Source organism: Palaemon carinicauda, chromosome 13, assembly GCF_036898095.1.
Source record: "Palaemon carinicauda isolate YSFRI2023 chromosome 13, ASM3689809v2, whole genome shotgun sequence".
Lineage (NCBI taxonomy): Eukaryota > Metazoa > Arthropoda > Malacostraca > Decapoda > Palaemonidae > Palaemon > Palaemon carinicauda.
This window is the reverse complement of record NC_090737.1, coordinates 18,332,153-18,350,266: the sequence shown is the minus strand read 5'-3', so window position 1 is coordinate 18,350,266 and position 18,114 is coordinate 18,332,153. Positions and strand designations below refer to the sequence as shown.

At 44.6% G+C, this 18,114-nt stretch overlaps 2 protein-coding genes across 5 annotated transcripts in view; both read left to right on the top strand.

Annotated features, from left to right (window-relative positions):
- TBC1d7 (TBC1 domain family member 7) overlaps nucleotides 1-18,114 on the top strand; it is an 81,972-nt gene that overhangs the window by 50,418 nt on the left and 13,440 nt on the right. The gene's annotated exons all lie outside the window — the stretch shown is intronic.
- LOC137651459 (uncharacterized) lies at nucleotides 11,235-12,146 on the top strand. Its single transcript, XM_068384683.1, has one exon. It carries the CDS (start codon nucleotides 11,235-11,237, stop codon nucleotides 12,144-12,146), a length of 912 nt encoding a protein of 303 aa, XP_068240784.1.

The following is an 18,114-nucleotide window of genomic DNA, read 5'->3' as shown; positions in this document are numbered from 1 at the left end:
ATTGCCACCACGGTAGGTCTCTCCCTTGCTTGAGACTCAGCTTTTATCGGACAAGGTTCCTGTAGATGAGGAAGTTGCTGTTCCCCCTCCTACTGATATTCCCTTGAGGACTCTGTCAGACGGAGAGGAGCCTAAAGCTGCTTAGCCCTCTATGGACTTTAATTCAATCATGATGATTTTTTTTAAGGATCTTTGTCCGGATCTTTTTGTAACTGCTGCTCCTCGTTCGCCTAAACGTCAGAGCTTACACTAGGCCTAGCTACTTCGAAGCCGTTGTTTATAAGCTAGTGCTCTCTCGCTCTCCTAGAGAGCTTTACGTTTGCTAGGCGACTGGTTTATCACCAGGAGGAGTTTGGGGGAGACAGCCTTTGCTTTCCCTTCTTTTAAACTGGCTTATAGAGCGAGAGTCTGATATGACACGAGAGAAGTTCTCGGCTTGGGAGTTCATGCCTCTGCCCAGATAGACTTCTCAAATCTCGTAGACTCTCCCTGGCGCCTGGCCAGGAGACGCTCCAAGTTTTTTTATAGGTCAACTTCACAGCTGTTTTCGAGCCTTTGAAGTTTTGCTGTACAATTATGTCGTGCATAAACAAGGCTTTCAGGGATGGAAAGCGGTACCGCCTCAGTCGCTAACCCCGTCTGTTGCCGCACCTGCTCCCGTAGACCCTAAATGGGCTTTGCTGCAAGACATGCAGTCCAAGCTTGCGTCCTTGATAGAGGACTTTAATGCGGAGAAGGTTGCTGCCGAACCTTCTGGCCAACAACCTTCCAACCGGTCGGTTGTGCGTCCTGTTGACGCTGAGGTAACCTTCTCGCGTCTACCAGTTGAGGTGGTTCCTCCACCAATGTGACCCAGTGTGGGTTGCCAGCCGCACGTTGACGTTAAGCGACGCTCGGAGGTGGTTGTTGACGTTCAGGACGTTCAACAACCAGCAGAGGTGACTTGTTTTGACGCAGTGCGTCAACCTCAGCAACCCGGTAGGGTGTTGACTGCACAACCCAGACGGTCTAGACAGTCTCGGGTTGACGCTATGCTTCCTCGCGCACCCATGGTTGTTGACAGTTCACAGACTGTGCAGCAGTTCCATGACGTTGCGTCCGGCTCCGTCACGCATGCACCAGTGCGACCGGACTCAGCGAGCCAGACGTTGCCCACTCCGTTGCCGTTTCCTCATCAGTTTTCGGATGAGGAACTATCTGATGAGGACGTTGCTGAGCAACAAGACGATCAGCCCCCAGAGTAGATCAAGCCCTGCTATCCATCCAGAAGATGCTGAAGAAGGAACGCTGCTCAGTCAGGCTGTGGATGAGTCTGGTGGGGACGCTGTCATTCCTGGAACAGTTTGTATCACTAGGAAGACTACACCTCCGTCCCCTTCAATACCATCTGGCTTTTCACTGGAAAAAGGACAAGACGCTAGAAGTGGTCTCGATCCCGATTTCCGGAAAGATAAAGTCTTGTCTGACTTGGTGGAAGGACAATATCAACCTAAGAGAGGGTCTTCCCCTGGCTGTTCAGACTCCCCACCACGTTCTCTTCTCGGACGCATCGGACTTGGGCTGGGGCGCGACACTGGACGGTCGGGAATGCTCAGGTCTGTGGAACTCGAGTCAGAGGAGCATGCATATCAACTGCAAGAAGCTGTTGGCAGTTCATCTGGCCTTGAAAAGCTTCGAGTATCTCCTTCGAGGCAAAGTGGTGGAAGTAAACTCGGACAACACCACGGCCTTGGCGTACATCTCCAAACAAGGAGGTACCCACTCACTGACGTTGTACGAGATCGCAAGGGACCTGCTCATCTGGTCAAAAGGTCAAGACATCTCCCTAGTAACGAGGTTCATCCAAGGCAACTTGAATGTCATAGCAGATTGTCTCAGTCGGAAAGGGCAAGTAATTCCAACAGAATGGACCCTCCACAAGGATGTGTGCAAGAGACTTTGGGCCACTTGGGGCCAACCAACCATAGATCTCTTTGCAACCTCGCTGACCAAGAGGCTTCCAATCTATTGCTCCCCAGTCCCGGACCCAGCAGCAATACATATAGATGCCTTCCTCCTAGATTGGTCACATCTGGATCTCTACGCATTCCCACCGTTCAAGATTGTCAACAAGGTACTGCAGAAGTTCGCCTCTCACGAAAGGACAAGGTTGACGTTAGTTGCTCCCCTCTGGCCCGCGAGAGAATGGTTCACCGAGGTACTTCGATGGCTAGTAGACGTTCCCAGAAGTCTTCCTCTAAGGGTGGACCTTCTACGTCAGCCTCACGTAAAGAAGGTACACCAAAGCCTCCTCGCTCTTCGTCTGACTGCCTTCAGACTATCGAAAGACTCTCGAGAGCTAGAGGCTTTTCGAAGGAGGCAGCCAGTGCGATTGCTAGAGCAAGGAGAGCGTCCACCATTAGAGTCTACCAGTCGAAGTGGGAAGTCTTCCGAGACTGGTGCAAGTCAGTTTCTGTATCCTCGACCAGTACCTCTGTAGCTCAAATAGCTGATTTTCTCTTATACCTGAGAAAAGGACGATCCCTTTCAGCTCCCACTATCAAGGGCTACAGAAGCATGTTGGCATCAGTCTTCCGGCATAGAGGCTTAGATCTTTCCAACAATAAAGATCTTCAAGACCTCCTTAAGTCTTTTGAGACCACCAAGGAGCGTCGTTTGGCTACCCCTGGATGGAATTTAGACGTGGTGCTAAGATTCCTCATGTCAGACAGGTTTGAGCCGTTACAATCAGCCTCCCTGAAAGATCTCACTCTAAAGACTCTTTTCCTGGTATGCTTAGCCTCGGCTAAAAGAGTCAGTGAGATTCATGCCTTCAGCAAGAACATCGGATTTTCGTCAGAAAAAGCCACCTGTTCGCTGCAACTTGGTTTTCTAGCCAAAAATGAGCTGCCTTCTCGGCCTTGGCCTAAATCTTTCGATATTCCCAGCTTATCGGAGATCGTAGGCAATGAACTAGAAAGAGTCTTATGCCCTGTTAGAGCTCTTAAGTTCTATTTAAAGCGTACCAAACCTTTACGAGGCCAATCTGAAGCTTTATGGTGTTCAGTTAAGAAACCATCTTTGCCTATGTCAAAGAATGCTTTATCATACTTTATCAGATTGTTAATACGAGAAGCTCATTCACATCTGAGTGAGGAAGACCAAGCTTTGCTTAAGGTGAAGACGCACGAAGTTAGAGCTGTAGCAACTTCCTTGGCCTTTAAGCAAAATAGATCTCTGCGAAGTATAATGGACGCAACCTATTGGAGAAGCAAGTCAGTGTTCGCGTCTTTTTATCTAAAGGATGTCCAGTCTCTTTACGAGAACTGCTACACACTGGGACCATTCGTAGCAGCGAGTGCAGTAGTGGGTGAGGGCTCAACCACTACAATTCCCTAATTCCATATCCTTTTAATCTGTCTCTTGAAATGTTTTTAATGTTGTTTTTTATGGGTTGTCCGGAAGGCTAAGAAGCCTTTCGCATCCTGGTTGATTTGGCGGGTGGTCAAAGTCATTTCTTGAGAGCGCCCAGATTAGGGGTTTTGATGAGGTCCTGTTGTATGGGTTGCAGCCCTTGATACTTCAGCTCCTAGGGGTCTATCACCATCCTAAGAGGATCGCGAGGCTCCGTAAGGAAGACGTACTTATAAGGCAGAGTAATCGTACAAGTCGACTTCCTTACCAGGTACCTATTTATTTTGTTTTTGTTATTTTGATAACTTCCAAAATGAAATAAAAACTCTTAGCTCATAAATTGTAAACATATTTTACTGGTCTCTACCCACCATCCTGGGTGTGAATCAGCTATATATTCACCGGCTAAGTTAAATATTTAAAAATGATATTTTAATTATAAAATAAATTTTTGAATATACTTACCCGGTGAATATATAAATTAAATGACCCTCCCTTCCTCCCCAATAGAGACGCAGTGGGACGAGGAGAAAATTGAGTCTTTGTTTACATGGAGCTTGGTATCTGGCCGACAGCTGGCGCTGATGGGCACACCCGCAACCTGTATAGCGATCGCTGGCGAGTTTTTTTGTACAGTTTTTTGTCTGTCGAGCAACAGAGTTGCAGCTATATATTCACCGGGTAAGTATATTCAAAAATTTATTTTATAATTAAAATATCATTTTTCAACAGTCTTGGTGAAGTACTTCCTTTTGGTTTGAGCTTTCGCAGTGCAGGTGTTTTATCTTCAACTTAAATCTTGAACTCTTTTTTGGATAGATTTAATTGTTGATGACTTTGGATTGTTTTTTTGGACTTTCTTTGACTTTTAAAAATGGCCGACCCTTCCCTTAGTACGGAAGTGTGTTTTAGGCTTTTAGCAATTATCTTATCACGTTATAAATTGTTGTTGTTAATTATAGATTTTCCTCTAAATATTTTATATCTCAACCGCCTTTATTAGGCCTCTTCGATTAGCTTTCCATTTATAATAAACATCTAAGATAAATTTTAATGATTTGTTTATATGCGACCTTACCTATTCCTCCCCTAATCCGAGAGTAGGCGGTCCTAACTTGGAAACCGAAGTTAAACAACGTTGAGCCCTTTCAATCGTAAATAACTTTTACAGAGCAAATGATTTAAAACTTATTAAATAAATATTTTTTAGTAGATATTTTATGAAAGATTTTCTTTGAATAGTCTTCGTAATGTTTCAAAGATGAAGTAACGTTTGGTTTATTTATGCTACGCAGTTTGCGCTCTATCGTTACGATAGAGAGAGAGAGAATCACGGTTTCACTTTGCAGAAAGAGTAAATCGATTCTGACGTTTTGTTCATTCTTCTTTCAAACTTAAATGTTTTAAATTCTAATTTAAAGGAACTTGTTAATTTTCAATTTCTTAGTCCTTTCAGTTTTTTCCTTTGGTCAAATAACCTGTTTATTGACGAAAGGTGAGTGGGCTTTTCTCTTCGGTGTGAAATCAAAAGAGAGAGAGAGAGAGGAAGAGAGAACGTTCCGATCTTTATTCTCGTCCCAAGCGAGTAACGTTGTTCTCGAGTCAGTTTTTTTACTCTCGTCCCAAGTCTCTGTACGGGGAGAAAGGATAAAACGTTTTTAGTTTTTATTCTCGTCCCAAGGCACTGTACGGTGAGAGATTGAAAACGTAGTTTTGAATGAACTAGTGTTTAGTCTCCTCCCCAGTCACTGATCTTTTTATCTTAATATATGTTTACTGTTTTTTGCTTGTATTAATGTGCTTACATTATACGACTTATTTCGCAATTATAACCTTTTGATGTAGGGTAGAATTGCGTGCTTCATGTAGAAATCAGTTTTATTCATGCCTAATGTGAATTGTTGAAAAATTCGATTTCAGTGAAGTAAGTGCAAAACAGAAAATCGTAGTGATAAAGTGATAATTGCGCAAAGTGTTATCAGTGTTGCGACCGAGGGTTCGTCTGTTCGTGCCTGTCGTTCGCCTAGTCCGAGACCTCTTGCAAGCTCCCAAGCCCTGCAGGGAGAAGTAATGTCGTACGACTTATGGGTTCGAGAGGCCTTGATCAGCGAACAGACGTTCCCTCTATGGTTTCAGGCGTGTCTCATCAAGACCGCCCCTACCATAAGACGAGCGAGACGATTTTCTCCTCGTCATCCGAAGGCTTTTCGCGTAAGAAACCGTGGAGCAAGGTTTCGAGGCCCTTAAAGCGAAAGTCAGTCCCTTCAGGACAGGTCCAGCGTCCTGGTTGTAGCCATTGGGACAGCTCTGACCCTATGCAGTCATCGGAAGACTGCTCGCCGCCTAAACAAAAGAGTAACACAGGCTCCGAGAGTCTTATTGTAGGCAAGGTTTTGCAGTCACAGACGTTACCCTCGTCTCTTACCGCACCCATTCCCGTTGATCCTAAATGGGTTGTACTGCAAGACATGCAGAATAAGCTTGCCTCTCTTATGGAGGACTATTCTGCTGAGCAGGTTCGCGATGATCCTCGCCGCTTAGCTGATCGAGATCCTGGCCGTCAGCCGCCCAAACGAGCCTTTGCTCGTCCTGTTGACATTGACCTTACAAAGTCACGTCAATCATGTTTTGTAGAGCCTCACTCGATGCAGTCCCGTGTTGACTCTCAGCCGCTTGTGGACGTTCAGCTGCTGCCGCTTGCTCTTGTTGACGTTCAGAGCGTTTGCCAACCAGCATAGCTGACTTGTTTTGACGTTGAGCGTCAAGCACCGCAGTCAAGAGTTGTTTTGACTGCTCAGTCTAGGCAGTCAAGGCAGTCTTGAGTTGACGTCGAGCGTCCTCCCGCACCTGTTGTTGTTGCTGGTCAGTCCTTTAAGCAGTTACATGACATAGCGTCCTTGACTGCTACTGTTGCTCCTTTGCGTGTGGACTCTGCTTGTCAAGCATTGCCACCACGGCAGGTCTCTCCCTTGCTTGAGACTCGGCAATTGTCGGACAAGGTTCCTTCAGATGAGGAAGTTGCTGATCCCCCTCCTACTGATATTCCCTTGAGGACTCTGTCAGACGGAGAGGAGCCTAAAGCTGCTCAGCCCTCTATGGACTTTAAGTAAATCATGCTGATTTTTAAGGATCTTTGTCCGGATCTTTTTGTAACTGCTGCTCTTCGTTCGCCTAAACGTCAGAGTTTACACTAGGCCTAGCTACTTCGAAGCCGTTGTTTTCTAAGCTAGTGCTCTCTCGCTCTTCTAAGAGAGCTTTACGTTTGCTAGGCGACTGGTTAATCACCAGGAGGAGTTTGGGGGAGACAGCCTTTGCTTTCCCTACTTTTAAGCTGGCTTATAGAGCGAGAGTCTGATATGACACGAGAGAAGTTCTCGGCTTGGGAGTTCCTGCCTCTGCCCAGATGGACTTCTCAAACCTCATAGACTCTCCCTGGCACCTGGCCATGAGACGCTCCAAGATTTTATGGTCGGCTTCAGAGCTAGACCATCTCCTGTTAGGAGTTTTTTTTTGAGCGTTTGAAGTTTTGCTGTACAATTATGTCATGCATAAACAAGGCTATCAGGGATGGCTCCAATAATCTGACAGCCACGTTCTCTGCAGGAACAAGTCTATCAGGGATGGCTCCAATGATCTGGCAGCCACGTTCACTGCAGGAGTACGTAAGAGGCAAGTGCGCTCAATGTGTTCATTGTCAAGACAAACTTCACGATGAAGTCTACCAGGCTGTCTTGACAGCATTAATGGAAGGCGACTGGATGGTCTCTCTCGACCTTCAGGATGCATACTTCCACATTCCTATACACCCGGATTCCCAACTGTTTCTGAGGTTTGTTTACAGGAATGTGGGGTACCAGTTTCGAGCCCTGTCCTTTGGCCTCAGTCCTGCTCCTCTCGTGTTTACGAGGCTCATGAGGAATGTGGCAAAATTCCTCCATCTATCGGGAATCCGAGCCTCCCTGTACTTGGACGACTGGCTTCTCAGAGCATCGTCCAGTCTTCGCTGTCTGCAGGATCTACATTGGACGTTGAGTCTGGCCAGGGAGTTGGGACTTTTGGTCAACCTAGAAAAGTCCTAACTGATCCCATCCCAGATTATTCTATATTTGGGGATGGAGATTCGCAGTCCAGTTTTTTTCGGGCTTTTCCGTCTGCCACCCGAATAGAACAAGCCCTGCTCAAAGTCCAACTAATGCTGAAAAGAGAATGTTTGTTCAGTCAGGAGTTGGAACAGTCTCGTAGGGACTCTCTCATCCCTGGAGCAGTTTGTCTCGCTAGGGAGACTACACCTTCGGCCTCTCCAGTTCCATCTAGCCTCTCACTGGAACAAGGACAAGACGTTAGAGACGGTATCATTCCCAGTCTCCGAACCAGTAAAGGCATGCCTGAAATGGTGGGACAACAATATCAGTCTGAGAGAGGGACTATCCCTAGCAATCAAGAACCCAAACCATGTGTTGTTCTCAGACGCGTCGGATTTGGGTTGGGGTGCGACCCTGGACGGTCGGGAATGCTCGGGTCTGTGGACCTCAAGTCAGAAGAGCATGCACATCAACGGCAAGGAGCTATTAGCAGTCCACTTGGCCTTGATGAAATTCGAAAGCTTTCTTCGAAACTAAGTGGTAGAGGTCAACTCAGACAACACCACAGCTTTGGCGTACATCTCCAAGCAAGGAGGCACACACTCCCTCACGCTGTACGAGAATCGCAAGGGACCTTCTCATATGGTCAAGAAATCGAGGCATCTCCCTGTTGACGAGATTCATCCAGGGGGACTTGAACGTCTTGGCAGACTGTCTCAGTCGGAGGGGTCAGGTGATACCCACGGAATGGACCCTCCACAAGGACGTGGGCAAGAGTCTTTGGGCTACTTGGGGTCAACCCACCATAGACCTCTTTGCCACCTCGTTGACCAAAAGGTTACCAATCTATTGCTCACCAGTCCTAGATACAGAAGCAATCCACATAGACGCGTTTCTACTGGATTGGTCTCATCTGGACTTATATGCATTCCCACCATTCAAGATAGTCAACAAGGTACTGCAGAAGTTCACCTCTCACGAAGGGACAAGGTTGACGTTGGTTGCTACCCTCTGGCCCGCGAGAGAGTGGTTCACCGAGGTACTTCAATGGCTGGTAGACATTCCAAGAAGTCTTCCTCTAAGGGTAGATCTCTTACGTCAGCCCCACGTAAAGAATGTTCATCAAAGCCTCCCCGCGCTTCGTCTGACTGCCTTCAGACTATCAAGAGACTCTCAAGAGCTCGAGGCTTTTCGAAGGAGGCAGCCAGTGCGATTGTGAGAGCTAGGAGAGCTACCATCAGAGTATACCAGTCGAAGTGGGAAGTCTTTCGAGACTGGTGCAAGCCAGCATCTATGTCCTCTTCCAGTACCTCTGTAGCCCAAATCGGAGATTTTCTTTTACATCTGAGAAATGTTCGCTCCCTCTCAGCTCCCACGATTAAGGGCTACAGGAGCATGTTGGCTTCGGTCTTTCGTCATAGAGGCTTAGATCTTTCCAACAATAAAGATCTCCAAGATCTCCTTAAGTCTTTCGAGACCTCTAAGGAACGTCGTTTGGCAACTCCTGGATGGAACTTAGACGTGGTCCTAAGGTTCCTCATGTCAGACAGGTTCGAGCCATTACATTCAGCCTCCCTGAAGGATCTCACCCTCAAGACGCTTTTCCTAGTGTGCTTGGCTTTGGCTAAAAGGGTCAGTGAAATTCATGCCTTCAGTAAGAACATCGGCTTTTCTACAGAAAAAGCCACATGTTCACTTCAACTTGGTTTCCTGGCCAAAAATGAACTGCCTTCTCGTCCTTGGCCTAAGTCTTTTGATATACCTTGCCTGTCAGAGATCGTAGGCAACGAACTTGAAAGAGTGCTGTGTCCAGTTAGAGCTCTTAAGTTCTACTTAGCTCGTACTAAGTCCTTACGAGGTGGATCTGAGGCATTATGGTGCTCAGTTAAGAAACCATCATTGCCTATGTCAAAGAATGCTTTATCATATTTTATCAGATTTTTAATACGAGAGGCTCATTCTCACTTGAATGAAAAAGACCGATGCTTGCTTAAGGTTAAGACGCACGAAGTAAGAGCTATAGCAACTTCCGTGGCCTTTAAGCAAAATAAATCTCTGCAAAGTATTTTGGACGCGACCGTTTGGAGAAGCAAGTCGGTATTCGCGTCATTTTACTTAAAAGATGTCCAGACTCTTTACGAGGACTGCTACACACTGGGTCCATTCGTTACAGCGAATGCAGTAGTGGGTAAGGGTTCTACCACTACATTCCCTTAATTCCAATATCCTTTTAATCTGCTCTTGAAATGTTTTTTTTAATTGGGTTGTACGGAAGGCTAAGAAGCCTTTCGCATCCTTTTTTGATTTGGCGGGTGGTCAAATGTCATTTCTTGAGAGCGCCCAGATTAGGGGTTTGATGAGGTCCTGTTGTATGGGTTGCAGCCCTTGATACTTCAGCTCGTGGGAGTCTTTCAGCATCCTAAGAGGATCGCTGGGCTTCGTGAGGAAGACAGACTAATAAGGCAGAGTAATCGTCTAAGTCAACTTCCTTACCAGGTACCTATATATATTTGGGTTTTGTTATGATATAACTGTCAAAAACTCTAAGCATATACGCTGTAAACTTAATTAACTCTGGTCTCTACCCACCACCATGGGTGTGAATCAGCTATTATATATTCACCGGCTAAGTTAAATATTTAAAAATGATATTTTAATTATAAAATAAATTTTTGAATATACTTACCCGGTGAATATATAAATTAAAGGCCCCCCTTCCTCCCCGATAGAGACCCAGCGGGATGAGAAGAATTGGGTCTGTTTACATGTATATGCGGTATCTGGCCGATAGTTGGCGCTAGTGGGCACACCCGCAACCTTCATAGCGATCGCTCGCGAGTTTTTGTGTTTTTCTGTCGAGCCGCCGGAGGCTCAGCTATTATATATTCACCGGGTAAGTATATTCAAAAATTTATTTTATAATTAAAATATCATTTTTCATCTTTCATGAAATGATTACTTATTAATTTATAAATTGACTTTGTTAACAAACACAATATTGTAATTTATGTAATTTTTGCGTGTAAATGTCATTTCATTTTCACAGTTGTAGATCTTCTGATTTATTTGTACATTATGTATTAAGGGACAGAATGAAATCCTAAGTAATAATTTTTTCTTAATATTTGTTCCGTCACTAAATACGAACTCTTTCGCTCTTTATTAGGGAATATACTTTCGGTGAAGCTGGAAGATTAGCCATAAGACTTCTAGCGAGTTGTAACTACCCCACGGCGATTTAGTCCTGAAGACGCGTCTTCACTCCCTCATACTAAAAATATAGGAGGAAAAACAGGCCCCCCCAATGATTGGAAAGACGCGCTCCTTTTTACCATCTTCAAGAAGTAGTTAGAAGAGCATGTGGGAATTATAGAGGGATATCTTTGCTATCAATTGCAGGGAAGGTCTAAATAGGTTACAAAATGTAGTAGAAACAATCCTGTCAGAATCCCAGTTTGGTTTCTGCATTTTCTGTGCTCGCCAACTACAGGAAAAATCAAAAGAACAGCAAAATCTCATACTCCTAATTTTTCACGACCTCGAAAAAGCAGATGACAGCTTACCAAAAATACCCATGTGGTCTTTCCTCAATTGCTTTGGAATCCCTGAGCCTTTTGTTGACATGATCAAAGTCCTACATGATGAGATGAGAGCTAAAGTAATTCACCAAAGCAACCTGTCAGCCCTCTCCCAATCACTTGTGGACTAAAACAAGGATGTGTATTGGCACCGACTCTTTTCTCTTTATACTTAGCTGCCATGTTATATGAAGTACTCCACAACAACCCAGGGGTTATGATAAAATACAGATTAGATGGAGGAATTTTCAAACTGGCCAGACTCAAATCCCAGCGCAACACCAACACCACCAATGTGACGGGACTACAGTATGCAGATGACAATGCTGCCGTAGTCCACATCCAAGCAGAATTCCAAGAATCAGTGGATAATTTCCACGCTGCCTACACATGTTTTAGCCTAACAGTTAGCAAGGCCAAAACTAAGATATTGACCCAACAAAGACCAGGGGAACATCCACCAGTGACTAACATCACCATGGATAGAACCACCATTGAATGCGATGAACACTTCCCATACCTGGGAAGCATCCTATCCACCCAGAGCACCTCCTCCGAGATTGAAAACAGGTTACAAGCTGGCCACACTGCATGTGGGAGACTATTCACCCGGGTGTTCATGGACAAAGACCTAACCACCCATACAAAGGTGATGGTATATAATGCCATTATAGTATCTACCCTGTTATATGTATGTGAGACTTGGATCCTTTATAGTAGGAACCTCAAAAAACTGGAACAATTCCACCAGAAAAAACTGAGAGCAATAATGAAAATCAAATGGAATGACTGTGCGTCCAATACAGCAGTCTTTGAAAAGGCCAACCTCACCAGCATCGAAGCCATGATCATGAAACACCACTTTAGATGGTCTGGCCATGTGATGCACATGGAGGACACAAGACTACCAAAGAAAATACTCTTCAGTGAGTTAAATACAGGCAGTCACCCTAGAAGCCGCCCTATGCTTCGATTTGAAGACCAACTAAAGGAAACTAACATAGATCCCAACACCTTCGAAGCTTCAGCAAGTAACAGGAATGAGTGGAGCAGCAAAGTTAAAGTGGGCACGGACCTCTTTAAAGAGAATTGAAGAGTTAACCTGTAAGCTAAACGACAGAAATGAGCAGAAAGAGCAAATCAACCACAACCACCTCTCACGATTCAGTGTGATCAATGCCCTCGATTATTCACGGCACATATTGGTCTTGCAAGCCATAAGAAGGATCACCCCCCTAACAATAATTAACTTATTATGACCCTCTCCTCTATTCAACGTTCTATTGGAACTGAAGACTGATATTCGGATAAGAGTACATGGCGACGATGAGAGGGTAGTACCGACTACCCTGCTTACACACCCATTTGTGTTGTCTCGTCACTTGGTTTTTGCTCAGTTGAGAGTGGATGCTGTCTCTCTCCACCGCCTATACTGACTGGTCATAAGAATAATAGTTTTTTTTTTACTTTTTCTTTCCAGGTTGTTACAAGCAGTGAAAATTGTCTACAAAGGTAGTAAAGCATGTGTTAGGATGGAAAATGAAGTGAGCGATTGGTTTCCAATGAGAGTGGGGCTGAGACAGGGATGTGTGATGTCGCTGTGGTTGTTTAACTTGTATGTTGATGGAATGGTGAGAGAGGTGAATGCTCGAGTGCTTGGACGAGGATTGAAACTGGTAGACGAGAATGACCATGAATGGGAGGTAAATCAGTTGTTGTTTGCTTGGCTGATTAGTGACAGAATTTGGAAGGGTGTGTGAGAGAAGGAAGTTGAGAGTTAATGTGGGTGAGAGTAAGGTTATGAGATGTACGAGAAGGGAGGGTGGTGCGAGGTTGAATGTCATGTTGAATGGAGAGTTACTTGAGGAGGTGGATCAGTTCTAAGTACTTTGGGTCTGTTGTTGCAGTAAATGGTGGAGTGGAAGCAGATGTACATCAGAGAGTGAATGAAGGATACAAACTGTTGGGGGCAGTTAATGGAGTAGTAAAAAATAGAGGGTTGGGCATGAATGTAAAGAGAGTTCTATATGAGAAAGTGATTGTACCAACTGTGATGTTTGGATCGGAGTTGTGGGGAATGAAAGTGACGGAGAGACAGAAATTGAATGTGTTTGAGATGAAATGTCTAAGGAGTATGGCTGGTGTATCTCGAGTAGATAGGGTTAGGAACGAAGTAGTGAGGGTGAGAACGGGTGTAAGAAATGAGTTAGCAGCTAGAGTGGATATGAATGTGTTGAGGTGGTTTGGCCATGTTGAGAGAATGGAAAATGGCTGTCTGCTGAAGAAGGTGATGTATGCTAGAGTTGATGGGAGAAGTACAAGAGGAAGGCCAAGGTTTAGGTGGATGGATAGATTGAAGCAAGCTCTGGGTGATAAGAGGATAGATGTGAGAGAGGCAAGAGAGCGTGCTAGAAATAGGAATGAATGGCGAGCGATTGTTACGCAGTTCCGGTAGGCTCTGCTGCTTCCTCCGGTGCCTTGGAAGACCGCGGAGGTAGGAGCAGTAGGGGATTCAGCGTTATGAAGCTTCATCTGTGGTGGATAACGGGGGAGGATGGGCTGTGGCACCCCTACCAGTACCAGCCAAACTCGGTTGAGTCCCTTGTCAGGCTGGGAGAATGTAGAGAGGAGAGGTCCCCTTTTCTGTTTCATTTGTTTGATGTCGGCCACCCCCCAATATTGGGGGAAGTGCCTTGGTATATGTATGTTTTCTTTCCAGGTCGGGAGTGGTATTCTTCTAGGTCATCATGCGTAATTGTCCGCGATCATGTGGCGCAAGGGCTGTACCTTCATGTCCCCAGTAAAAACGGATCCTCATTCACTGTGCCCAACCTGACGAGGACGACGTTGTACTCAGGACTACACCTGTCAGGAATATAGGGAGTGGTCATCTTTCCAGTGGGAGAGATTTAGTAGGAGGTGGAAGAAGTCTAAGAGAGATTCTTCTCCTTCAGGGTCATCCTCAAAGTCAAAGAAACCTTGACTTTCTTCTTCCACTCCTCAATCTCTGCCCGAAGCTCCTTCTCGATCGGTGGTCCCCAGGGATCGATCAAACAGGAGCGGTGGCCCTTTAACTCTAGGACAGCCCTTAGGTTTGAAGGACACCGCCACTTCTCAAGTGAAGCGGCGCTTCCTTTCTCTGCAGGGGAGTCTCTTTCTGTTGATGATCTTTTTTCAGTTTTGGCCTTCCTTGGGTACTGCTGGTCCTCCATCAAAGGAAGGTCTGTTGTAGTTGCTGCAGTTGGGAGCCGAGAGGAAGCGCACACCGGCTTCCTCGGAATTTGACCTTGATCCTCCTAAAAAAGTTTCCTACCTGAGGAGTCTCTAGTGTCCATGCCCATTGCAGTCTCCCTCGCTTCTTCACCAACTTCCCAGAGTAGATTTCCTGAAGCTGTTCCAGCTCAGCAGGCCAACGATGGAGCTCCCCCTTGATCTAAGTTCGCTCAGCTGGTGGAATGGGGGGTGGGGCAAAGTCCAAAGTATGTTCCTGTCTCCTTCGAGGGACACCTTTTGTGATTAGCGGGTTAAGTCCTTCCTGGCGTTATCTCTGCTGTGCGTGACTACGAGAAGGTGTCTGGCTTCAACCATGCTTTTCTTTAGCCCCTCGGTGCGTGGCTTGTCTGATCGTGAGGAAGTTGCTTGCCTCCAGTGAGTGCGACTTGTTCATCGTCCAGTTCCCACCTTGAGATCTCCAAGGAGCTCTCTTCACACTTAACTTTTATTTGTGTTCGATCTACTGGAATCCAGACATGGATGAGTCTATCTGCGATTGTCTTCTTACCATTATGGCTAAGATACAAGAAGATGATAGAGAGGCTTCTTTTGTCTTTGTTGGTGATTTTAATGCTCACCATAGGGAGTGGTTAAGTTCTATCTTTCCTACCGATCGCCATGGCTTAAGAGCTTTAGACTTTGCCTCTAAATCAGGCTGTGAGCAAATCATAAAGGAAGCTACTCACAGGTCTGGTAATTGCTTGGACCTCGTATACACTGACTCCCCTGGCGTTATAACTAGTAAGGTTGGTTCTCCAGTCAGGACATCTGATCATGCCTTACTTTCATTAGTAGTGAAGACTGAGCAGCCTGTCCCTGATATATCATATTCTTGTAAAATTTATATGAAATCTCAAGCAGACTGGAATGGGATTTTGCATGATCTTTTGTGCTTTAATTGGTCACAATTATATAGTAGTGTAGATCCTGTTGTCCCTTTGAATGAGAATCTAGTCAACAGAATTGATAGGCGTATCCCTTCTCGTGTGCTAAGGTACCGAGTGAAGGACAAACCGTGGTTCAATGATGATTGTAGACGTGCTTATTTGGCGAAGCAGGAGGCCTGTCATCTTTGGAAGAGTAACAGATCAGATTTAACGTGGAACAACTATACTCAGCTTCGAGCTTTTGCTCAGTGTTTATGCCTCAACTGAAAAGGAGTACAATTTAACCATAAAAGAAACCCTGTCTGGTACAACTCAGGAACATAAATGGTGGTCTACCCTTAAATCTGCACTCTTTGGTGTAGATGCAACAGTTCCTCCTTTACTTAAACCAGATGGCTCAGTCACTCACTGTCCAAAGGAAAAGGCAATCCTTTTGGCTGATGTTTTTGACAGTAAACAGAGTAATGAAAAACTTGAACTTTCTCATTCCTGTTTTCCTGAGGCTAAACTAACTAGTTTAGCTTTTCGATCTCGTGAGATTAAAGCTCAGTTGATGGACCTTGATGCTTATGGTGGTGTAGACCCAAATGGTATTTTTCCTTTGTTTTTTTATAAAGACAGCAGATTTCTTAGCTCCAAAGTTATCTGTATTTTGCGCATGTTAGCAAGAGGAGGAGCTTTTAGCACTTGTTGGAGAATTGGCAATGTCACTCCTCTATGTAAATGTGTTTGTGGTAGCTCAAATCCCTCTGATTACCGCCCAATTTCCATAACTCCCATATTATCTAAAGTTTTTGAACGTCTTCTGGCAAAACGTCTTAATAGGTTTGCTGAAGGTAATCATCTATTCCCTAGTTTGCAATCTGATTTTAGTAAAGGCCTTGGAGCATGTGATGCCCTTCTTACAATCTCCAATGCTGTACAGAAATCCCTTGATTGTGGTCGGGAAGTTCGTATGATTGGCCTTGATTTTAGTGCTGCCTTTGAACGTGTTAGTCATGAGACCCTTGTTTTCAAACTGAAACAGTTGGGAGTGGGTGGGTCGTTTCTTAGCATTATTATTGATTTTTTAAGTAATAGATCTCAAAGAGTTGTTGTTGATGGGCACCATAGTGAGTATAGGAATGTGATATCCGATGTTCCACAGGGTAGTGTTCTTGGCCCATTACATTTCATATTATATACACATGCCATGTGGTTTGGCCTAGAAAACAAGCTTGTTGCATATGCAGATGATGCTACTCTGCATCAATTCCATCCCCTGAATGTAGATCTGGAGTTGGTGAATCCCTTAATAGAGATTTACCTAAAATTGGTGCATGGTGCAAATTATGGGGTATGAAGTTGAATCCTAAAAAACTCAAAGTATGATTGTAAGTAGGTCAAGGACGGTGGCTCCTCAACATCCGGATCTCGGGATTGATAATGTTTCTTTAAATTTGTATGACTTAAAATTTTAGGTGTGATTCTCAACAGCAAATTTACTTTTGAGAAACACATTAGGTCTGTGTCTTCTTCAATTGCACGAAAAATTGGCTTATTGAGAGAGTCTTACAAGATTTTCAGTGATCAATCTATTCTGAAGAAGTGTTTTAATTCTTTCATTCTACCTTGTTTTGAGTATTGTTCTCCTGTCTGGTGTTCAGCTGCTGATTCTCATCTTCATTTGTTGGACTGAAACTTATGGTATACCTGTATTAAATTTCTTATTCCTGATCTAGATATTAATCTTTGGCACCGTCGTTCAATTAGTTCATTTTGCATGTTGCATAAGATTTTTCATAACTGTGACCATCCTTTACATTCAGATCTCCCTAGACAATTCTATCCTGTTCGTAATACTAGGCAGGCAGTTAATTCTAATAGCCAGGCCTTCTCCATCATAAGGATCAATATTACACAGTATTTTAGAAGTTTTATTCCAGCTCTTACCAAGTTGTGGAATGATCTTCCTAAGCGGGTAGTTGAATCAATAGAACTTCAGAAGTTCAAAGTTGGAGCAAATGTTTTTATGCTGACCAGGCTGACATGAGTCTTTTTATAGTTTATATATGACATATCTGTTTTTGACGTTAATAGTTTATATAGGACATATCTATTTTGACGCTGTTACTGTTTTTAGAATGATATATTTTTAATTTATTCTCATCATTTATTTATTTCCTTATTTCCTTTCCTCACTGAGCTATTTTTCCCTGTTGGAGCCCTTGGGCTTATAGCATCTTGCTTTTCCAACTAGGGTTGTAGCTTGGCTAGTAATAATAATAATAATAATAATAATAATAAGAAGAAGAAGAAGAGGGAGTCTTGACGAGCAATGTTGCAGTTTCACCTTTATGAGAGCGTGTTGTGTGTGACTAGAGGTACCTTGTCATCATTGACTAGCGCTCACCACCCCCATCTTGCAGTGCCAACAGGAGGGACTTCCAGACCAACCAGTTTACTTCACATGACTAGGCTCCAGCTAGCGAATGGGCTCCAGCTTGTCATTCAGCTCCAGCGCGCAACCTTTTCCAGCTCGTCAACGAGTTCTAGCAGATGTCTAGGCGGCCTGTGACCTCTCCAGCTCGTATCGACACTCCAGCCCTCCTTGTCAGTTCAACACATGACCTTCTACTCCTGCGTGATCTTCCATCAGCTCATGATCGCCCTTCCACTCGTGATAGCGACATCTCTACAGCTCACGTTTCTAAAATCTATGCAGTTCCAATCCAGTACTAATTGGTCAGTTCAGTTATATAAGGAAAAGTTTTCAGTGGTGGGACAGAATGGTAAATCAAGAGGAACTAAAGGATATATATAAGAAAACAGAAAATTGGGTTATCAACCGTGGTCATTCAGCTACGAGCAGCGACGCAGTGGTTCGTAGCAGTGCTCCTCCCCGCGAGCAAGTTCCTTCAT